This window comes from Pinus tabuliformis, chromosome 6 (assembly GCF_031772625.1).
Source record: "Pinus tabuliformis cultivar Carrire ecotype Pingquan chromosome 6, CPIR1, whole genome shotgun sequence".
NCBI classification, from domain to species: Eukaryota; Viridiplantae; Streptophyta; class Pinopsida; order Pinales; family Pinaceae; genus Pinus; species Pinus tabuliformis.
Window position 1 is genome coordinate 1,444,947,019 of NC_142292.1, and position 25,021 is coordinate 1,444,972,039.

The 25,021-nt window shown below is 39.0% G+C and overlaps 1 protein-coding gene across 2 annotated transcripts in view; it reads right to left on the reverse strand.

Annotated features, from left to right (window-relative positions):
* Positions 1 to 25,021, reverse strand: part of PDR2 (phosphate deficiency response 2) — a 214,403-nt gene that overhangs the window by 151,002 nt on the left and 38,380 nt on the right. For both annotated transcript variants that reach the window (XM_089427506.1, XM_089427499.1), the window contains exons 3-4: positions 23,764 to 23,856; positions 1,509 to 1,717 (exon numbers count right to left, since the gene is read on the reverse strand). In XM_089427506.1, the coding sequence (XP_089283632.1) occupies positions 1,509 to 1,717; positions 23,764 to 23,856 (302 nt within the window). The remainder of the gene's footprint in view (positions 1 to 1,508; positions 1,718 to 23,763; positions 23,857 to 25,021) is intronic.

The window sequence follows — 25,021 nt, forward strand, 5'->3', positions numbered from 1 at the left end:
TTATTGTTTGATGAAAGGCCTTGAGTCCCATACTCAATGTTGTGTCCTAATATCTCTTTATTGTTTGATGAAAGGCCTTGAGTCCCATACTCAATGTTGTGTCCCCTAGTTTTCACATGGCAAGCTACTGATCTTCCCATCTGCAAAGCAATTCAATAAACATCTCCACGTCCCACTGCTATCATCGTGGGGATTTTCTACCTTATTCACAATTCCTGGACATTGGTGTGTGTTGTGCCCAAGCTGTAACTTATTTCAGCCAAAAAAAGTTAAAAAACAGAGCATTTTTTTGGCCTACTGTATGTGCCTGAATGAGTGAATTCATGCCTGCCCTTGACAGCTGCAATCTGTTGGACAATTCACATCTGCAAATGTTTGAGTAACCCTACTTCTGTTCAACTACCCACATCATAGTTTCAGTCATGCTTTTTCTGGGCATGTACAAAAGACTTCACAGGGGATTTGTGCATTTGTATGCAGTTTGTAGCATCTTCTTTAGACTACATGCAGCAATTGTGAGCATTCAAGATCCCATGTCTAGGAAAAATCTGAGTATTTGAGACCTCATGTTTACATCTGTGCAGCATTGCCTCTCACCAGCTTGATGTTCTGATTTGTTACCTGCTAATAAATTATGTCAGTCTGGAACTTCTTCATCTTGCTCTCATTGTGGATGTTTCTTATGGAATCAGTAGTTAGGGCATCTTACAGATCATGCTTCCTCAAATTCAAGTCCAAAAGGTATTTCCTCAGAGTTCTCAGCAAGTGTAGAGCATTTCCGCATCTGCTCTTTCAGAAGCTCAAATGGCTTTACTTGTCGGTGTCTCTTAATCTTCTATTCAGTGACAACTCCACCATTTCTGTGGAAGCCTATGCTACATTCACTTGCCATGTTTAGCTCCAGACATAATCATCAAAATTAATTGCAGACAAATCTCTCATTCTTAAATCATAAAGTCAGGACCAGTATGGCTCTGATACCATGTAAGACTTTAGAGAATTGAATTTAATATTAGTGCTCCATAAATCCATTTCTCGCCCACTTACATCATGTCTCATTACAATTATAACTCCGCTAGTGGTTAAGGTAGTTTAAACTTTAAACACCTCACACTAATCTCAACAACTAAATGTTGCACTGATCACGTCAATAATATAAAGTGACGATTATACATACATTTATAATTTCTCAAGGTTTGAGACAACATGCCCTACTTTGTAAATTCAAGAGCATGCTGGAAGCCATGAAGATGTACAGTCAGATAGGCATTAGACCAATCTATGTAACTTCAATATCCTTGGAAGGTAATACTCCCTCTTAAACACACATATAGATACATAGATGGATAGATATGCAAAGAACAGAACAAATAAAGGTTATTTAGCTCTCAAAAGTAACTAACAGTTAGTTTTAACTACAACCAACAGTTCATTAATGGAATAAATATTTGACAGCTTCAATGCTTTCTAAACATAGAAACATAAGTAAATGAAGATCAGTTACATACACATTTCGCCCCCACTTCTCCACAGCTGCATTCACTTTTGCATCTGATCCATATCCAGTGTTTTTAATATAAAATCCAGCTGTTTCTTTTGATGGATATGGGAGTTTGAAAAATCTGTGATTCTCTTCAGAAAAAATGAACCGCTGCTTCCGAAAGTCAAAAGAAAATTCTTCAACCTCTGTTGTCGAGGATGGTGGCGATCCTGCCAACTGCTCAACTGTCAATTCTTCCTGCCTTAACTGGAAAGTCCATTGAACTTCTATTTTGGAAATTACTTCAAAGACTTAAACATGCATCACCCATATTGTAGATGGTTAAAAGATAAAAGAAATTTACAAATCCTCTCTATACAATCAATTGATCCAAAGAAATGGACAGAAGTACTATTAAATCTTTGAAACCTTTACCAATTTCTCAGATTTCACTAAGCTTAAAAAGTTACATAAAAAATTCAACAGTATCAAGGTAAAAGTCCAGAAGATGCAACTAAAATAGTTGCTTCCATTTGCATTGAACATTTATAATTTAAATTCAGCTTCATTGATACTTCGGCTTTGCTTGCATTACACTTCAACTCACAGAGGTTCAAACAAACATAAACAATTTTGGTCATTAGCAATGTTGCTGGCTTCATGTATGCCATCAACTTCATCATATTTTGGTAGCATAAGTCATCATGCATGTAACAGAACAAACAATTAACCCAGTTTCTTAATAATTATCATGCAAAGAAAGATTAGCTGGCATTTAGCTGGCATGCTCATTTTGTTAAATTTAAACACAACTTCTAACATTATTATATAAAGAATAAACAATGATTTGTCAATTGGGGTTATCTTGGGTGGTTGGGAGGAAGGAATTTAATCCTCCCAACCAAAATTCAATTCCCGCAAGTAACATGACGGATGTTGACAGTATTGACAGTATTCATATATTTCTCATATAGAATATACAGCATTGTACCTGTGGAAAAAAAAAACATAAACATTGATTCAAAGTGAACTTGACATATATGAATTGAGAAAATCCATAAATTTAGCAACAACAAAAAATTAGAGAACACATCAGATCTCAGACAACAATCTATAAAAGACTAATTTGGAGGACGGAACTGTAGTTTTCAAGTGCTCGGAGGCAGAACTCTTGGAATATGTGACTCAGGATGTTGATTCTGTTGAGATGCCACTCCCATTTAAATCCATTGTCAGTGCTACTAGAATTCCAAATGTAGCAGCTTTAGCTTCACAACCTCCACTGTTGTATGGGGGTCATGCAGCTCATGATGGTGCTCATCCAAAAGCTATACAACCACTTCCAACTATTCTTATCATTAGATCACAGGACAAGAAATTAAAATTTGCTTGTGGCAAAAGTAATAGTAGATGGTAGAATTATTTGTCTTTTTCATAATAAAACTTTAGACTTATTGACTCACTAGTTGTTGAAGTTTGTAGCTCGGAGCAGGCACTTCTGCACAGGCCTTGTGTCTAGGCGTGTAGAAGTCGCCCACATATCACCTTAGAATATTTGCTGATGTAACTTGGGATAAGTTAAACTGAGGAAAAAGCACATAATTACATGTTGGCTTATTGAGCTAAAATAAAAATTTAGATAAAGTAAAATAATTACTTTAGTGATTAAATTTTAATCTTAGCCGTCGATCTCAAGTGAGGCGAGATCTAATCTCGACCATCCATCACTTTGAGATTAGGCTTAGGGTTAAGATTAGGGGTTTGGCTCAATGTAAAGTTATAAAGCAAGGCTAAGGTGAGGAGGTGAGACACAACAGCAACACAAGATTAAGAGAGGCTTCTCAGCAAGCGTTTGTTGGGTCCGAGAGGGTGTAGTGACATTGGTAATCATTAATGTATTTTCTCAATTAAGCCATTATCCCTAGTATGGGAGCCCAAGTAAGTTCCATGATCAATTTCTTAATGAAGAAATGTTGATTGGCCACAAATTTGTTTGTGTGTGATTCATATCGAGTAATTTTTGCTTCCGCTATATTTATTGTGTTAGGAATTGGTTGTGTATTTATTCTCAGAATCACAGGTCAAGGTTGTATCGGATTGTCGGAGCTAGGTTGGCTAGGATCATACAAACAAGGAAAATAAATAAAAACAGCAAGATCTTTTTTAAAAGGGCCGAGAGGGAAATAAAATTAACGGTTTTTGAGTCAAGAAAAAAAACTACAATTCAAAAAATGTCAAGATGAAAAAGGGGGACCCAATTAAAAAAATAATAATAATTAATGAATTAAAAAAAAGGTGAACAGCTGAGTGGTAGTTGACACTCGAGCTAGCTAGTCGTCGATCGAGCCAGCAGCCGATCGGCTAGCACAGTCACAACCGTGACACCCGAACCATGCGCAAAGAAAGGACCAAGCCGCGAGAGCTATTACTATTATGATCAGGCCGGAATTTTTTATTGGTCCGGATTTTTTGGTCAAGGGCGGCAGAGTTTGAAACTTGCGCAAAGGATTGGGGGCGGGGGTTTAAAACTAATCTGACCGACCAGTCAAGTAGCCCAATGACAGACCACCCATGGACAGAGCCAAATCTAGCATGCACAAAGTGGACTTGATCGGGGCCAAACTCAGAAAACTGACAGCAAATAGCAATCCAGCGGGTTGGCCAACGACCAAGTGGCATGAGTACAAAGGTAGATCAACAAGGGATCCAAAAGCAGCAACCACGAGGCCTAAGGAAAAGTGGATAGGGGCAAACAATAGATCCAGCAGAACACATGTCGGCGGGGGATAGTCGTCATCGTTTAGTGGCCGACAAGAGAGCAGTTGAGCTAAGCGAAAGGAATCAGGAGCATAGATTATTAACGAACTGCAACAGCCCAACCATGTAGATCGAGAGTCGATTGGAGGAGCAGCCACTAAGGATAGGTCGAAGAGGGACAAGGCAGTTGTAGAGAAGCAACAGTGTTGGGTTGTAGCCAACAGCATTACGTGAGGTTGTGGGTCAAATTCGTAGTGGTGGCTGAACAACAAAACATAGATTCTGTGCAGTATCGAATAAAGTAACGGGACAGTGAGTTAATAATAAAAATTAATTGTTGGTCAATGTGGCCGAGATGACTACTAGGCTATGTTATGGGGACAGGTTGGACGGGGCAGGAAATTTCAGCCCGAGCGAATTGTTCTGTTATTTGAGGAGCAGGAGTTGTGGGACATCATTGAAAACATTGTCCCAATTCCTGCAGATCCTACTCAATTGGATGAGTTTAATAAGAAGAACATGAAAGCCAAGAGAATAATCATGGACTCCATTAGAGACCGTGTTATACCTCATGTGATGGTGAAGAAGTATACCCATGAGATGTGAGCATCCTTAACCAAGTTGTACCAAAGTACAAACCAAATCAAGAAGATAGTGTTGAAGGAGAAACTGAGAAACGGGAAGATGTCTGAAACTAACATAGTTGCATCATACCTAAACAGATCACTCAAATTAGAGATGATTTAGCAGCATTGGGGGAAACTATTGATAGTGAAGAGTTGGTTAGATCAGCATTGAGTGGCTTTCCCCCAAAGTGGGATGCCTTTGTTGATGGGATCGTTGCACGGGAGAATATGCCCAATTGGGATAGATTGTGGGAAGACTTCGTTCAGGGGGAGACAAGGAGACTTTCCAAAGCTGCAGGCCAGCATCATAGAAGGGATGATGAGGAGAATTTTACTCTTGCTGGAAAGTGCAAAGGTAAATTAAAGGGAAGTGGGGGATCTGCTTTCATGAAGGACATGAGCAAAGTGAAGTGCTTTACCTATCACAAGAATGGTCACTATGCGAGCCAGTGTCCACACAAGGAGGAGGAGGATCAAGTGGATGCATCAACATCAACTGAGATTGATGACTTTACGGAGAAATTCGAGAAGGAAATTTCTCTAGCTTCCTGTGTTTTTGACAATAGTATTGTTGTGTATGAGGACAGTGGGTCATGGCTAGTGGACAATAGAGTGTCTAGTCACATGACAGGGATGAGGTCAGTGTTCTGCAATGTTTCAAAGACAGAATCAGACTGCCATGTGAGTTGTGGAGTTAGTACCACGCATGCACTAAAGGAGATTGGATGTGTGAGAGTTCCGATAGAGTTAGGAGGATTTCTGAAGGTGACAGGGATGTTGTTTGTTCCAAGGTTGATGGTACACGTGCTTTTAATATCAACCTTGGAGGATGTTGGATATAGAGTTTTGTTCTTAGATGGACAGGTGCTTCTATATTCAGAGGGAGCAATCTTGGATGCAGTTGTAGTGCTTGGCATCAGACAGAGGCATGCATACCTGTGGATATATCCAAGAAGATCTTGGATACAGGATCAATGTCAATTACTAAGAGGGAGCAAGTGGCGAGGAAAAGTGATTCTTCAGGAACTATCAGTTGCCTCAGTTGGTATGATATAACATTGATGGATGCTCAGGAGTAGGATCCTTGAAGCATGGTTGGATGTAACAAGTTCTCAGCTCAAGTTTCAAATCAAGTGGCAGGATAGGCTTCAATATCAGAGGGAGCTGCTATAGATATTGAGATGGGCTTGAAGACAAATCCAAGTGGAGAAGGTTCTTCCAAAAGTACCTCCCTCACTAAGAGGGAGTGTTGAAGTTTGTAGCTCAGGCAGGTACTTCTGCACAAGCCTTGTGTCTAGGCGTGCAGAAGTCGCCCACATATCACCTTAGAATATTTGTTGATGTAACTTAGCCTAAGTTTAACTTAGGAAAAAGCACATAATTATATGTTGGCTTATTGAGCTAAAATAAAAACTTAGATAAAGTAAATTATTTACTTTAGTGATTAAGTTTTAATCTTAGTTGTCAATCTCAAGTGAGGCGAGATCTAATCTCGACCATCCATCACTTTGAGATTAGGGTTAGGGTTAGGATTAGGGTTTTGGCTCAATGTAAAGTTATAAAGCAAGGCTAAGGTGAGGAGATGAGACACAACAACAGCACAAGATTGAGAGAGGCTTCTCAGTGAGTGTGTGCTTGGTCTGAGAGAGTGCAGTGAGGTTGGTGATCAATATTGTATTTTCTCAATTGGGACATTATCCCTAGTATGAGAGCCCAAGTAAGTTTCGTGATTAGTTTATTAATGAAGAACTGTTGATTGGGCATAAATTTGTTTATGTGTTTGAATTAGATTGAGTAATTTTTGCTTCCATTATATTTTTTGTGTTAGGAATTTGGTCGGGTTGGTGATCAATATTGTATTTTCTCAATTGGGCCATTATCCCTAGTATGGAAGCCCAAGTAAGTTTCGTGATTAATTTATTAATGAAAAACTATTGATTGGGCATAAATTTGTTTATGTGTGTGAATTAGATTGAGTAATTTTTGCTTCCATTATATTTTGTGTTAGGAATTTGGTCGTGTATTCGTTTCGTTAATAATTGTTTGGAACCGAATACTAGGTGACAGATTCGAAAAGTCTAACACTGGTGTTTTCACTTTTCAGTGTTTAGTTTCAAGTTTTTAGTTTCTAATATCTAGATTCTAGAATCCATTTTATCAACTGAGAACATGGACTATTTTGTAAACATTATATGATAGTTCATTACATATTACAACTCTCTCATCATAATGGTTGTTTCGTTTCATGGTTGATGTTATTTATTACAAATAGAAGTCAACATCAAATCAAAATGTTATATGTTGAAGCGTGAAGGTTGATGTTATAGTTGATTGTTTGATCCCAATGTTATAATCAATAGATGGTTGATGTTATCTTTGGACTAAGTGGTTGATGCTTTAATGATTAAGACACTTAAAATGAATTATTGATCTACAAGTACATAAAAGCCTATGTAGTATGTTTTCTTTATCTTATGCAATTAAATCGGCATTCCCAACGATGATCTGAATATATATGCATCCAAATATATGTGTGTGATTTAGATGGAGTAATTTTTGCTTCCGTTATATTTTTTGTGTTAGGAATTTGGCCGTGTATTTGTTTCGTCAATAGTTGTGGGCAACCAAATACCAGGTGACAAGTTCGAAAAGTCTAACACTGGTATTTTCACTTTTCAGTGTTTAGTTTCAAGTTTTTATTTTCTAATATCTAGATTCTATAATCCATTTTATCAATTAAGCACATTGACTATTTTGTTCATTGCATATTACAACTCTCTCATCATAATGGTTGTTTCGTTTCATGGTTAATGTTATTTATTACAAATAGAAGTCAACGTCAAATCAAAATGTTATATGTTGAAGCGTGAAGATTGATATAGTTGATTGTTTGATCCCAATGTTATAATTGATAGATGGTTGATGTTATCTTTCGACTAAGTGGTTGATGCTTTAATGATTAAAGCACTTAAAATTATTATTGATCTACAAGTACACAAAAGCCTATGTAGTATGTTTTCTTTATCTTATGCAATTAAATCAGCTTTCCCAACGATGATCTAAATATATATGCATCCAAATATATAAAACTCTAAGTTACCACGATTCGGATCAATATCCAAATTTGGACTCGGATCTATTAGTTTTTTGAAAAGTCAAGATTCGGAAACCATGAGGAAACGGCAAGTACAAACAATATAAATATATTTCTTATAATTTATAAAAGTAAAATTTATATAAAAAATACAAATTTTATAATATGTAACTTACATATTTATGTAATATTTATAATAATTGATGTATTAGGTTAATAAACTTATAACAATAAATATTAATTATTTTATATGAATTAAATTATAAATATTCTTAAAGCTTTATGACTATCATTAGGAATAGTTACTGATTAATGTAAAATGTATCATTAACTATCATAAGAATTATAAACATAAACTAAGGGATCCAAACTACAAACTATTGGGGCCAGCTATTTAGAAACATTTGTTTTTTACATAATGACATATACCAAGCCATTGTCTAAACTAGAGTGCCAAAGCGTTCTACAATAAGCAGTACAACAATGGATTTGAGGTGGCATTGTTGCTCGCAGTGCAATCTTATCTCAAGGAACAAACTATTGACATAGAAAGGGAAATCATATAAAACGAATTGAACAACTAAGCAACCATTGTTCTCTATCAATACCATGGTCCACCCATTATCAATACAACAAGGAGGATTCGGGGTGGGATTTCTCCTCGTAAATCAATCTTAACAGAAGGATTTAACTTGACCAACAATGCATAGTTGTATTCACTATTCAAAATTCATGGCTCAAAAGAGTTCACTTATCTAACTACGATACTGAACAAAGGCGTTGTAGTTTTATCTATTGGGCAGGAATTCACATTTATGCACAGGAGTTTGTAATTGCATCATCCTGAGAACATTTCATCGTATTGATCTCGAGGAGGGTTTAAGAGAATGGCAACATTGCCCAATCAAGTTGTCAAACTAAAATACATGTGCCACAAAGAGAATCCTAGGCAGATCCTGGAAAATCCAAATCCAAATCTATATCCAATCCAACCCCACCAATCTAATAACAGAGATAAAACTATTTATTAAATGAAAAATGCTCCAAAGATAATTCACTACTGATAGTTTTTGGAAAATCATGTTCACACCCACTCCCAATAGGTATAGCTTTAGCCAATCAATAATAACAGATAACTTTCCATTGTCCAACATATTGTTACCTCCCAAGATGTATCAGGGAAGACTTGCAGTGAGACACCAAGGTTCAAAAAGAAACATTTTCAAATTTCAAGTTCAGAAGCCTTGCAGGACAATTTTTCTCTTTCTTCTGTTTTTTCTTCTCTATGCAATTTTCATAACCCCATGGGGGAAATGTAATAAATGATGTTAGCATGATAAACTTATGTAAAAGACTTAGCTCCCTAGGACTTAGCTATAAGGGAGGTTACTCTAGAGTGTTTTTTTCACTTGGTTAATTATTTTTCGCTTCTTAGCGAATAACAATTTCCTAAGTTTTTTCGCTTATACCTCCAAAGTTGGAGTACGTCCTAATGGCTAGGCTTTAAGTGGTGTTGTCTACGTCTAGAGTCAATGTATATTACCATGCTAGTCATTATCCAGAGACTTATGGAATAGCACTAGAATTTTCTAGGATTTTTTTATAATTAAAAAATTCCTGATTAAAAAATTCCCGCAATCAGGAATTTTCCTTATAAAATTTATGTAACAATTAAAAAAATGGTACTAGGAGGTGTCATATGCCTACGGGGTACTCTTTTTCTAACTCTAACTCCAGAGTACCCACTTTTCCTTGGTACCCCCTTATTGAAAAAAAAAAAAAAAAATTCCTCGTGAGAGTCAATTATTCACTCAAAAAAGGTGAATAAATTAGCTCCCTATTTTTTAGGAAACATGTTTTTAATTGTCTCTAGTCTCATTAAGACTCACAGTGAAATAATAATGAGTTAGAGACAAGTTAGGGAGAGTTAAGTGCCAGATTTTAAGTTGTCTCCAGTCTCACTAAGATTCACAATAAGTTAATAACGAGTTGGAGACAAGTTAGGAGGAGTTAAGTGACAGGTTTTTACTTGTCTCCAGTCTCACTAAGACTCACAGTTAGTTAATAACGAGTTGGAGACAAGTTAGGAGGAGTTAAGTGGGGCATATGGCGAGTTTTCCTCTTCTAGAGATTTGCACTCCTCATTGTAAACTCCTCCCGCTTGGTCTATAAAACAAAGCACTCTCCTCTGTTGCGAGGGAGGTTGGAGAAGAAGATTGGAAGAGAGATTTGCTAGCATTTTTAATTGTTCTTATCATTTGGAATAAAAGGCTTTGGAGGCAAATAATGGTGTACAAGCTTTGTGTGGATGCTTGATGATTAACATATGAGGTAAAATTGCTTTGTGTTGTTTGCTTTAAGCTTTGTTATAGGCCTTTGAAGGGGTATCGTTACACAGTAGGAATAGATTTTTCAAAGTTGATTATTTGTTAAATTTATTTGTTCTCTTACATCTTCGAATTCAATATTATATGTGCTTCTAATTTGATTGGCATATTTTCTAGATTTCATATGTAGGAAACACCTACCTCTTAAAAAAGTTTATTAGCAAGAATTTTTGTTAAGCTTTACAAGCACCTCAATTTGGAGAAGTGGGTCACTTTGGCTAGATGTTCCATTAACTTCAAACAATAAGAAGCAATATCCCACCATGCTCCAACAAGAGGAGCCATTGCCCAAGGATTCTTCCTACAAGCTTCTTCCTCTTCCTAGGAGGAACAGGAGGAGGGGGCTATAAAGGATCCAAAGGTGCTACAAGCTCATCTAGAATGTCAAGCTTGTTGAAAATTGGGCAAGCTATGGAACGAATTTCCCATAGCCTTAAAAGAAGCCCATCATGCCCCAACTAGAATGCTCAAAAAGATTTATTATTTAAGGGGAAATTTATTTGGGCGAATAAATACAAAGGGGATAGTCAATTATATTTGAATAATATTTAAATTTAAATTTCCCTCTACAAATCGATTTTTATATTGATCATGTTGGCTTCTTCAAGTCAGCCTCCCTAACGGATGCGACTTTTCACATATTGAAACAACTATAAATTCCCCATCAATGTGGCTCATTTGATCACTAGGGCTCTGCAGTTTGTATGCTCTACCTTTTACGGTAATTCGTATATGGCTCGGTTCTGTGGCACGCATTCTATGGGACAGTTCTAGCTTGCATCTTATGGAACAATTTTGTTGCACGCATCCTATAGCTCGCATCTCTATGGATTGATTTTGTGGCTTACACGCACTCTGTGGTTAAGCTTTGTGGCTCAATGATCTTTTATGTGGCACGCTGGACACAATCCTTAGTGGTTCGTTTAATGAATTCTAGTGGCTCACATCTTTTATGGCATGAAATAAATCACCAGTGACTCACATTTGCTTTATGGATCATATTCTCTATGATGTGGCTCATATAACCCTACAGCTTGCTTTTCTTTGTGGCTAGTAACTCACATTAGATTCTCGGTGGAAGGGAAGTCAAGAAGAACACTAATAATCTAACGAGAAGAAGATCCTAATATAAAGAAGTAAAAAGCATTCACAAGAAGTCACTGACTGTTAAAATTGGCAACTAGGGCCAAACTCAATGTGGGTCATATTATTTATGGCAGCTGGTATTTTTCTTAGCTTCCTCTCGTCGTGAGGTGTAGGATTGATCTAACGATCATCTAATTCCGACATGTATTTATGGAGATATGAATTTATTTGTATATACATGACAATTTGTCAAGATCGACCAACAACAAAATGTGTCACACACATCCTCAACGATTCATATAAATAGAAGACACCTTGTGGCATCATTCGCTCATCTCTCATCTCACATTCTTCTCTCTCCTTATTTGATTGGGTACACATCTAGGAGCAGCATCTCTCTCACACGTGTGGAAGGACGAAGTGATTTCTGGCTAGGGTTGTGTTGACCGAGTTTGACCAGGGCTGCAGAAAGACACTTTGACCAGCGTGGACTCCTTTTGGACTGCGGATTTGGTGTGGCTACTTCTCCTTGGCAGGCCGCACATTTTGGCACACAAACCGAGGTGATTTGACCTCAGGTTTGACCAGCATTGACTACCCTAATTGCTTGTTGTAGGTTGACTTATGTTGACCTTGGTTTGACTGAGTTCTCGGACTATTTTTGGGTTGCCTCTTCTTGTTGATGTAGGCCGAGTTGATTGGGATATTGACCAAGTTGATTGGAGGTCAATTCTGACTTGTTTGACCAGCTTTGACTTTGTTGGTTAGGGTTTTGTTGCTACAAAGGGTTTACCCACATTGGGGTTCGTCCCTGGCTAGCCGCCACATCTGGTGTCTCTTGTCTTGGCTTGTCTTCTGCCGATTTATTTATGTTCTATCAGCATTTTACTTTATGCTAATGTTATTGCTAAACAATGAAACTGACATTGGGTTAATAAGAAGAAATTGAAGTAAATTTCACTAAGCATAGAACACACCATAACTTAACATGGTATCAGAGCCGAGGTGAAGACAAAGCCCAAGCAAGAGCAAGAGCGAGAGCAAAGATTGATGGAAAAAGTCTTAAGACTTCATGGGTCCCTCATCGCACTTCCTTGCCGAAGACAAGCTCCATGAGAAGTCTAACTATCACGGGTGGAAGATGTTTCTCAATCTGACATTGGAAGAGCAGGAAGTGTTGGACTATGTGAGAGGCAGAATTATTGAGCCTCCATCAAATGCACCAGTTGCTGCAAGGAACAAGTGGACAAAGGGTGAAGTCAAAGCAAAGAAGATCATTTGGGACTCTACTGATAAGCGCCTGGTGGCCTATGTTTCCAAGTTGAACACCTCCGAGGAGATCTACGATAGACTGGTAAGCTTGTTTAAAGTTAGTGATGCAAATCAAGTTTTGTTCCTCAAAAATAAGCTGAAGGAAATTAAGAAGGGCAAAGATGAGAATATGCAATCCTACTTCTTAAGGATCACCGAGATCAAGAATGATCTTCTATCGATTGGGGAAGTCATTCCTGACAGGGAATTGACTATCACAACTCTTGGAGGGCTCCCATCTGAATGGTATGTATTTAGAACCACTCTTCTCAACAATAATGTAATTTCGGGATTTGAGGAATTGATGGCAAGATGCATTCAAGAAGAGACTAGGATGTAAGAGTAGGAAATGCCTGCATTTAAAGGCAACCCCACTGCTTTCTCCTCTGATGCTAAAAGGAGAAATAATTATGGGTCTAAATCCAAAGGAAAGGCCGGATTGAAAGGTGGAAGGAAGGGAAGATGTTCCGTTTGCAACAAATTCAGCCACTATTCGAGGGAGTGTCCAAATAGAAAAGACACATCTCATGACGATGATCAAAATCACTCCCGAGGCAATTCCAACCACAATCAAAGGAATGGCGGGTTCAATGGCAAAGGAAAGAGGAATGTCGAAAATCAAGGAAGTGGTCAACCCTCCAAGAAGGCAAGAAACTACAGGTATGAATCTAATGTTGTTAACAATAAGCAAGATGAATATTATCTGATATCAGCCCTCTCTACTACTCCTCCAGACTCGTTGGGCAATTGCCTTATTGATAGTGGTGCCTCAAGGCACTTCACTGGTTACAAGGAAGCTCATTCATATCTGATAGAGAAGGAGACCAACCTGGAGATTATTCTTGGAGACAACTCCACCTATCCCATGAAGGGTGTAGGAAATGTTACTCTTCAATTAAATCAAGGTAACACAATTCATTTGCAAGAAATCCGATATGTACCTAATCTCAGGAAGAACCTAGTGTCCATTTCGGCGATGGAAGACAAAGGCTACAAGGTGGCCTTCATCGATGGCAAGGTACGTGTATGGAAAAAGAATTTTAAAGATGCTTTCACTCTTGGGTTTCGAGTTGACTCTCTATATCAAGTTGGAGGAAGTCCGTTGGGAGCCATGTCTTGCAACAAAACTCTTCAATCTGAACTATGGCACCAGAGGTTTGCCCACCTTCACTATAAGGCTCTACCCAATGTGAGACAAATGGTGACCCGAATGCCCAAATTTAAAGTGGAGCAAGAAGGTGTATGTCCGGGGTGTGCTAAAGGAAAGCTCAAAAGGGGACCATCTCCCTCAAGCCATAGCAAGACCTCCGACATCTTGCAGTTGGTTCACTCCGACATATCTGGTATGATGCCTGTGAACTCTTTAGGAGGATATTTATATTATCACACTTTTACAGATGACTATTCTCGCAAGACGTGGATATACTTCTTGAAAAAGAATGTTGAAGTGTTCTCCTAGTTCCGTCACTTCAAAGCCTTGATCGAGAATCAAACCAAGAAAAAGATTAAGATCTTAAGGACTGATGATGGGACCAAGTATGAATCCCATGAGTTCCATGACTTTTGCAAAGAAGCTGGCATTAAGAGTGAGACCACTATAGTATATACCATACACTCCTGAGCAGAATGGTGTGGCGAAAGGGAAGAACCGTACGATTTTGGAAATTGTTTGTTCCATGCTCCATGCTCAAAGACTTCCGAAGTTTCTATGGGCCGAAGCTGCAAATACCACTCTATATGTTAAAAACTGATGCCCTCATCAAGCATTGGATTCCAAGACTCCCGAAGAGATGTTCACTAGTAAGAAACCTGATGTCTCTCATTTTAGAATTTTTGGAAGTCTCGTATATTTTCATGTGCCGAAGGAGAAAGGGAATAAATCGTGTGCATCTGGAAAGAAGGGAATCTTCGTGAGCTATAGCGAAAATTCTAAGGGCTATAGAATCTATGTGGCTGGTCAAAAGGAAGTCGAGATTAGTCATGATGTCACCTTTGACAAAGACATGGCTCTTAGCAAGGTTGACAATCTTCCTATCCTAAGGAAAACTAAAGAAGTTGACACCAAGAAGCCGGATGAGAAGGAAGATGAGACGATGCCCGAAGTGGAAGAACCTATGGATCCTATTGATCCCCCTCCACAAGAGCCTTTTAGGAAGAGGCCCTAATGGCTTAGGGGGACACTTGATGATGGCGAAGGATACGTTGCACCCAGAGGGACTTTCCGTGAAAGTAAGAAGCCGACCAGGTATCAGGGATACTTGACCATTATGAGCATGATCATTCACAATGAGCATTCATTGTTCACAGAAGTCGTGAAGCATCAAGTATGTAAGGATGCTATGACTGAGGAATACGAGTCCATCGTGAAGAACGATGTCTGGGATGTGGTCCCTAGACCCTAAGACAAAACAGTTGTCACCTCGAAATGGCTTTACAAAATAAAGCATGGAGTTGATGGAAGTGCTGAAAAGTATAAGGCTCGTTTTGTCGCTCGTGGCTTCTCTCAAAAGGAAGGTATAGATTATGACGAGATATTTGCACCTGTTGCCCGATACACCACCATCCGCTCAATCATAGCCCTTGCTACTTCGCAAGGATGGAACCTACATCAAATGGATGTCAAGACCGCGTTCTTGCATGGTTCGATCAAAGAGGAAGTCTATGTGGAACAACCCAAGGGATTTGAGATTTATGATCAGGAATATCACATGTGCAGGTTGAAGAAAGTCTTCTATGGGCTAAAGCAAGCACCTCGAGCTTGGTATGAGACGATCGATAGCTACTTGATGAAGCTGGGATTCACTAGGAGTGAAGCCAACCCGAACCTTTACTTTAAGGTTGAAGATGATAAGCCTCTCATACTGGTGTTGTATGTTAACAACCTCTTTCTAACAGGTGCAGACCCTCTCATTCACTATTTCCTAGGGCTGGAAGTTTGGCAAAAGCCACAGGAGATTTTCCTATCTCAAGGAAAATGTGGTGAAGATATTGGAGAGATTTGGTATGGTGGACTGCAAGCCCGTGACTACCCCGACGGAGCTTGACTTCAAGAAGTTAAGTGGTAGTGTTGCCGGACCTGCTTTGGGAAATGCTACCGAGTATCGTCAACTCATATGAGCATTGATGTTCTTGGTGAGCTCACGTCTGAATATATGTTTTGCAGTCAACATGTTGAGCCAACATATGGTTGAACCTCACCACTCACATTGGATTGGTGCCAAGAACCTTTTGAGATATCTTCGAGGCACAATCACTCATGGGTTGAGATACACTGCCGTAGATGTAAGGCTACATCTAAGTCACCTGACACGGGGATTCGGGACATGTAGGATTCGAGATTCGTGGTTTCGGATTCGGACACGCTGACCCCCTGGCACAGGACACGTTAGGACATGTTATATATTATTTTATTATTAAAAATATATATATATATATATATATTTAAAAAATATACATATATATTAAAAATTAGATATTATCATATTTCTTACAGAAATTTTAATTAATGATACAAATTTATTGATTTCAAACATAGATCTTCATCTATAGCTATTAGCATGCATAGTACATACAAAATTCAAATAAATGTCAGTGGTACTGGTCACATAAATGATAAATCTATTAAAAATTTAAATCATGATTCATAATTCATAACTGAAAGACAACTTACAACTACAAGATAGTAAGATAAACACTGACAACTGTAGTTTTCTCATTAAGTCATCAAATCAAAATGTGTTACATAGGTAGTGTTGGTGCAATGCCAATGGCAAATAGAAATAGAAAATATAAAACAACTACAGGTATACAAGCCTCAAGGCATCAATCAGCATCAGAATCAACATCACTGTCCCCATCATCATGGTCCCCACTGCTCTCCTCTACATCCTCCTACTCCGCTGTATCCATAGTCGCCTGTGCATCTGCTGGTATGGAGGTTGACCCCTAAGTCATCAAATCTAACAGGCTCTAGCACTGGATCATTGAGATCCATGTCCAACTCAACAGTGGTGTCTAGACCCATATCATCAGGAACAGTCTTACCTGGGAGCGGGAGCGAAAACGAGCGGGAGCGACATATTCAGAAGCTCTTGGTTTGGTGGTCTTGATTAAATACGAGTTCCATACCCTAATACATGACAAAATTCAATGGAAACATTGCAATCCCCCAATCCTAAAATCCTGAAAAACTGATAAGTCTGCTGGATTTTGAATGAAATCTAAAATTCTACTTTCTCCATATGAAATCCAATGAGGCCGGAACCACTCTCAAACATCCTGAGTCATTTCATGGTAATGTTAAAAATTTAAGTAAAAGGATGAAAATGAAGATTAAGGAGAATGTCACTTTTACTTTAAGAATTTAACATTACCATGAATAGCATATCAATACTAGGGCCTAGACTTGATCATGAAGCTGCCAAAATGCTTTACTCCTTGCTCCAACAGCACAAATCACTTGCCAACAGCACAAATCACTTGCCAAATGACAATTTTAATGAGCAAACACGCCCTTTTCATTCCCGCGCTGAGCTTAGCGAGTCCTGGAAACCGGACACGTGTCCTAAAATCGCGACACGCCCTCGGACACGACGTGTCCTGTGATTTGGACACGAATCCAGACCGAATCGTGTCGGATTCGCCGGATTCGGGATTCGCAGGGTGTTTAGGATGAATCCGGTGACTTAGGGCTACATGGATATACTGATGTTGATTGGGCAAGCAGTGTAGTGGACCGAAAGAGCACTTCCGGGTGTTGTTTCTCTTTGGGATCTGCCTCGATATCCTGGATGGACAACAAGTAGAAGTCGGTGGCTTTGAGCACCGTTGAGACAGAGTACATTGCTACGAATATGGCCTCCTATGAGGTTGTCTAGTTGAGGAAGCTCTTCAGTGAGTTGTTTGGATCATTGTTTTAAGAAACGGCCGTTTCGAAACCGAAACGGCCTGGTTGATCCGAGTCAATAGCCAAATATATGACCCGGCCCTTGAAACGGTTCAGTTGGCCGAGTCACCCATGACTCGGCCAACTTGACCATTTCCGTTATGACTCAGCCGAGTCACAAACAAACGGCCCAGGCACACGTAAACAGCGTTTTATTATTTTTTTAATGGATTTTTTTGGTGTTTTTTTATTGGTTTGGACTCCAAGGAGTTGTATGAATTTGTTAAATGTCATTTGGGGTCCATTTCCCCCTCCCAAACCCTATTTAACACACTCAAGTGCTCTCATTCTCTCACAGCAATCTTATGCATTTGAGTGAGAGTCTTGTTTGAGAGTTAGTGAGCAGTTCTTGAGCTTGTTTTTGGAGCAACAATGACGAGTCTTGGAGGAGCATTGTAGCTGGAGTGAGGAGCTTCTTGGGCAGTGATTTGGAGCAACATTGAGGAGCTGATTCTTGGAGCAAGCTTGAGGAGGCAATTTGTGCCTGGAGGTATTTTTTTCCACCTCTATAAATTTGTTTTTGCTTAGTAAATTTTAGGTGCACATCTAGAAAGCTTAGAGAGTGTTTTTTGTCAAATAAATGAACATTGAATCAATGTTTTTTTTTTCATTTTCAGATTGTTTGCTTTCATTTCCCAGTCAAAAAATGGCACCTAGAGCAAGAGATCATGCTTGGGCATATGTTGAAATGGTTGATAGTCAAATGCAATGCAAATTTTGCCATACGAAAATTAAGGAAGGTCTTGGGGGCATTAATAGGCTGAAACAACACTTGGCAGGGATTAGAGGCCAAATTACCCCATGTACCTCACCAGAAATTGGGGAGATTAGGAAGAATTTGTTGGCCAGCTTTGAGAAATTTAACGAAGATAAGGCTAGGCAAAGAGACATACAGGCTGAAATTGGGAGGAAGAGGGAGATACAAAAAATGATGGTTACCAACCCCCACTATGATTTTGAGGGTTCTTCCTCTATCCCTCAAACTGATACATCCAACCCTCTCCGATATGTTCCTCCCTCTTTTGGTTCTGTTCGAAATAAGGGAAAGGGTAGAATGAATTTGAAAAAGGGTGATGTGACTATCAAAAGTTATTTCACTCCCTCCTCTCCATCAAATGCACATGGTCTTGAAGTTAGTAAAACTCAAATGTAGCCCACTTTAGATGACCATTGGAAGAAAGAATTGAGGGAGACTGCTTGTGAGTACATAGCTAGATGGTGGTATGATATTGATATCCCCTTTAATGTTGCTCGTTCACCATATTATGAGCCTATGTTTGATGCCATACATGCTGCTGGAAAAGGCTTCAAAGGCCCTACTATGCATGAGCTAAGGGGGTTTCGTTTGCAAAAAGAAATTCAATCCATTAATGAGTATTTGCAAGAGTTCAGGGACTCATGGGCAAGAACAGGGTGTACCATCATGTCAGATGGATGGACTAATCAAAGAAACCGTACCATCATAAACTTTCTTGTCTTCTGCCCACAGGGAACCATGTTTTTAAAATCAGTTGATGCATCTGATAAGGTAAAATATGGCCACTTGTTGTTTCAGCTATTGGATCAGGTTGTTGAGGAGATGGGGGTGGCTAATGTTGTTCAAATCATCACAGATAATGCCTCTAACTATGTTCTTGCTGGTAAACTGTTAGAGGAAAAACACAAGACCATCTTTTGGACCCCATGCATTGCACATTGCATACACCTCATGCTTGAGGATATTGGAAAATTAGATTGGGTCAAAAACACTATAGATCATGCCAAAAGCATAACAAAATTTATCTACAATCATACATTGGTTTTACACCTCATGAGGAAACACACTGGGGGCAAGGATATTATTAGGCCTGCCATCACTAGATTTGCTACACATTTTTTGACATTGCAATCTATGCTTTCCCAACATAGAAACTTGCAAAAGATGTTTTCCAGTGATGAATGGAATCAAAGCAATTGGTCTAACAAACCAGAAGGCAAAGAATTGAAAAGGAAAGTCCATGAAGAAACTTTTTGGAGAAAGGCAGCAGAGATTGTGAAGCTTGCTGAGCCACTAGTTAAGGTGTTGCGGTTGGTGGATGGGGAAAGGTTGGCTATGGGTTTCATTTATGAGGCTATGGATCAAGCAAAGGAGCAAATAAAGGCGATATACAAGGATAGAGTGGCAAAGTATGGGCCCATTTGGGCAATCATTGATGAAAGATGGAACAATCAACTCCATCGCGCTATACATGCAGCTGGGTATTTTTTGAACCCACGATATCATTATAAAGCTAAAGAGTCAGGAGCTTTGAGGGGGGAGGTCAGAGATGGACTGATTGATTGCATTGATCGCATGATCCCATTGGAGTCTGATCAGCTGGAGATACACCGACAGGACAATATCTTCAGCAATGCAGCAGGTACCTTTGGGAAGAACCTAGCAAAGATTGCAAGAGAAGCAGATGAGCCAGGTAAACAAAAATTTCAATTTTCAAATTCTTAATAGTTTTACTTTTTTTTAAAGTTTGTTAAATTGTTTATAATTTGAAAGTTAGATATAATTTGTAATTTTGTTGAGCTAACTCATTACACTCCTATGTTTTTTGCAGCACAATGGTGGGAGGCCTTTGGTGGCCATTGTCCTGAATTGCAAAGGTTTGCAATTCGTATTTTGAGTCAAACTTGCAGTGCATCTGGGTGTGAGCGCAATTGGTCTATCTTTGAGAGGATTCACACAAAGAAGAGAAACCGTTTGGATCAAAAACGGTTAAATGATCTAGTTTATGTCCAATACAACCTTCGGCTCAGACGAAACCATTTGCTGAACAAAAGACCTGATTCAGATCCCATTGTGTTGGAAGACATTGATCCAACATCAGATTAGGTAGTGGAGAGTCGTCCAGCAGAGTTTGATCCTGATGAGGATCTTGATGTAGATTTAGATATGGAGACATCAGTTGAACTTGAACATGTTGTTCAATTTCAGCGTGTTCAGTTGAATGCAGATCCCAATCCACCAGCCTCAGTCTCACAGCCAGCAAGGACTCCAGTTGTAGGTGCTTCCTTTGCTCAGCCACGACAGAAGCGCAGCCGCATATCTACTCTATCTCAGCTTGCATCTGCTGCACAGCCTGCTAGTGGTACCACTTCTACAGTTGCAGTTGGAGATGATGATGATGATGAGGAGCCATGGGGCCCCCTATCTTACTCTGATGATGATGATCCAGAGATTGGTCGAGATGATCTTGGCTCCTCTGGCTAGTAGCTACTAGCCAGTAGTACTAGTATTGGAGTCTGGTCACCATCACAGTTTACTTTTGTTGTAGAGGCCATTTCTAGCCTCCTTGGTTATTTGTATTTTGTTTTGAGTCTTTGATCATGTATGACAGTTGACTATGTATTGCCATTGGGTACCATTTTGATATAATGGATTGGTTCATGAGCCTACTTTGATCATATGTTGTCTTCCATCTATATTATAATGTTGTGTGTTTGGAAACATGAATGAAAATCTTTAAAATTATGTTTTTTTATAAATAAATAAAATATTTAATGTATTTTTTACAACGACCGAGTCACTGAAATCGAGCCGGCCGAGTCATTACCGTTTCGGAGTCGGAGTCGATCCTCGGCCGAGTCAGAGTTGGAGTCGAAGTCGGAGTTTTAAAACTATGGTTTGGATATACATTGGATACTACGATCCTGTGTGATAACCAGAGTGGAATTCGTTTATCCGAGAATCCTGTATTTCATGATCGCTCCATACATATCGATATCAAGTACCACTTTATCCGGGATATGGTACAACGAGGAGCAATAAGGCTCTCCATCATATCAGTACAGATAAGCAGGTCGCCAACATTCTGACGAAGCCCCTAGAAAAGGTCAAATTCTTGACTTTCCGAGAACGACTTGGAGTCGTTGAGAGACCCTCTTACGAGGGTCTTGTATGATGCATGCATTGAGCTCTGGGAGCTCCAGGGGGCTTGGTGTACTTCTTGGAGCAACAAGCGACCATAGGGCAACTCACCCTCCCTTAGTGGTGTGCTGTGTACAGGGTGAATGGCTCAGCCTTCCCTTGTGATACCCCGTGGCAACTTATGGACAGGATGAGTGGTTCTCATGTAGAGGCATCCTATCCATGCAGTCTGGGACTCATGGGAAGTACCTCTCATTTGGCCAATCAGTAGGGAAATGGGGTTAGGGACCATAGTAGTACCGATGGACGCATCATGTATCTACCGTACTCCCTATGCTAGGATGAACGACATTGATCTGGGATCAATTGGAACTGACTTCAGGTCAATAAGAGTGATATAGCTCACTCTCTTTTGGCACTAATCTGGGATCAGTAAGAGTGGTATGACACTCTCTGGAACTGACTTCGGGTCAATAAGAGCGCTATTGAGCACTCTCTTTTATCTGGGACTGACTTCGGGTCAGTAGAGGATGGTATGATACATCCTCGATCATTTCTTCTTCTTCATAGTTCAGCAGAGCAAAGCCGAGCAGTGCAGGGCAGTGCATTTGATGGCAGAGATAGTACCGACGGTCAGATGGATTAGCAGATGGAGTTCTCCCTAGTTGAGAGGGAGTGTTAAAATTGGCAACTAGGGCCAAACTCCATGTGGGTCATCTTATTTATGGTAGCTAATATTTTTCTTGGATTCCTCTCGTCAAGAGGTGTAGGATTGATCTAATGATCATCCAATTTTGATATGTATTTATGGAGATATGAATTTATTTGTATATACTTGACAATTTGTCAAGGTCGGCCAGCAACAAAATGTGTGGCACACATCCTCAACGATTCATATAAAAAGAAGACACCTTGTGGCATTATTCACTCATCTCTCATCTCACATTCTTCTCTCTCCTTATTTGATTGGGTACAAATCTAGGAGCAGCATCTCTCTCACAAATGTGGAAGGACGAAGTGATTTCTAGCTAGGGCTGTGTTGACCAAGTTTGACCAGGGCTGCAGAAAGACACTTTGACCAGCATAGACTCCTCTTGGACTGCAGATTCGGTGTGGTTGCTTCTCCTTGGCAGGCCGCAGATTTTGGCACAAAAACTGAGGTGATCTGACATCAGGTTTGACCAGCATTGACTGCCCTAATTGCTGGCTGCAGGTTGTCTTCTGTTGACCTTCATTTGACTGAGTTTTCAGACAGTTTTTGCGCTGCCTCTTCTTGCTGTTGGAGGCCGAGTTGACTGGGATATTGACCAAGCTTATTGGAGGTCAATTCTGACTTGTTTGGCCAGCTTTGACTTTGTTGGTTAAGGTTTTGCTGCTGCTGTAATAAAATTACAGAATTGTATATTTGTACTATTTCTCTCTCTCTGCTGAATTATTGAAGATTATAGAAGAATTGATCAAAGGGATTATAGAAGAATTGATCAAAGGGTTTCCCCACATTGGGGTTTGTCCCTGGGTAGCCGCCACATCTGGTGTCTCTTGTCTTGGCTTGTCTTCTGTCAATTTATTTATGTTCTATCCGCATTTTACTTTATGTTAATGTGATTGCTAAACAGTGAAACTGACATTGGGCTAATAAGAAGAAATTGAAGTAAATTGCACTAAGCATAGAACATACCATAACTTAACACTAATAGAAGAGAAATCAACTAATGCTAATGCCCTAGATTTCTCAACAGGAGTTAGCCTAGACAAAGGAGTAGAGGTAGAGTGACAATTAGCCCTACTCGAGACTCGCCCCCAAGGCCACACCTAGTGGATTAAAGATTTCTTCCACATGACACAAGGTGTGGATTAGGCAGCGACAACACATACCAATTGAAAATAACCCACAATGGTTATACCTCGTAATTTTGCCAACCAATAATGGTTTTGTCACTTGTGTATGTTTATCATATCTGCTTTTTGCACAAAACTAGTATTGTTTCTATATGAAATCAATTATGCCTCCAAATAACTTGCGAATAGAAAAAAGGCATTCAGCAAAATTAAAACAGGTTTTTATCCAAAGATTTTTATTATACTGAAAGAGAACCATGGGGAATTTACATAAATCACATGAGAGAGTAATAAAACTGAAAATATGAAGAAAATAAAGGCATAAATATGTCACACTTACCACTTTCCTACAAAAAATAGGTACAATTTCCTTTGAACCAACAAACTTTTTAGGAATAACTTTACATATGTTTGCTTCATGGATATCATTCACCTGCAAATGAAAAAGCATAAAACATTTAGAAAACCCTAACGATACTCTCTCCAACAATTATGGGTTTTCAAATAATCGAAAGTATTACAATACGCAAGTTTTTCATGTTCAATTACCATCATTTTTTTCATTAACATGCTAAATTCTGTCAATGAAATGCTCACAATGCCACAAAAAAAATGTGCCTCTAGCACAATAAATGACATGTATAACATATAAGTTTACTGTTTTATTGGATATTAGAGGTTCTCACAGGCTAGCAGATCCATACAAGTCAATCTAATGAGTCCAGTCATTTTATATGATCAGCAATTTTGTTGTACACCCATAAATTTATTTATTACATGTGTGGGCACATCTACCATAATTAAGGGGTAGAACCGTAGGTGTTAAACCTTATATTCGGGCGATAGAGTGCCCCCATTAATGTTTACAGAGCAGAGGGTGTCTGTTCCATTGTTACTTGAAAGCAGTGTGATTCCACTTGTTATCATATATCTGTGCATCATTCGTCATATTTTGGACCATTTTCTTAATGTTCTGACTATTTAATGAATAATTCATGAAAGTTTTTTTATTTGTGTATAATTTGGTGTGCACTCTAATATTTTACAATATGAAGCATTGCAAGTGGTTTCAAAACAGGCTTGATTTCAAACAAAAGCATTTTGAGGAGTGTCCTTAATTTTCCTAGACAAACCCAAATTTAGTGTGACTAGATTTGTTCAAAAGCAGTTAGTTGAGGTTTACATAGATCAAAATTTCACAGGAATTACCACAGAATTCACATGGATACAACCCATACAATGTCAACCTTTAATGCAGCCCTGAAAAAGATCCAGTACATCATCTTGATTTCTTCATACATATCCAGATGCCTTACTTGACCATTGGGGCACGCCATGAAAAATTCATTCTTCGATTACCCAACTGTTGGGCTAAAATACAAACACTAAAGCAATACCATTTTGAATTCATATGCATAATCAATATACTAGTGGAATAATAATGCATATTCTAAATCAAATTTCATACATTTCCCATTGAATTCAACGCAGAACACATCATATTGCAAATGCAGCCCTGGAAAAGATCCAGTACATCATCTTCATTTCTTCATACATATACAGATGCCTTACTTGACCATTGGGGCACTCCATGAAAA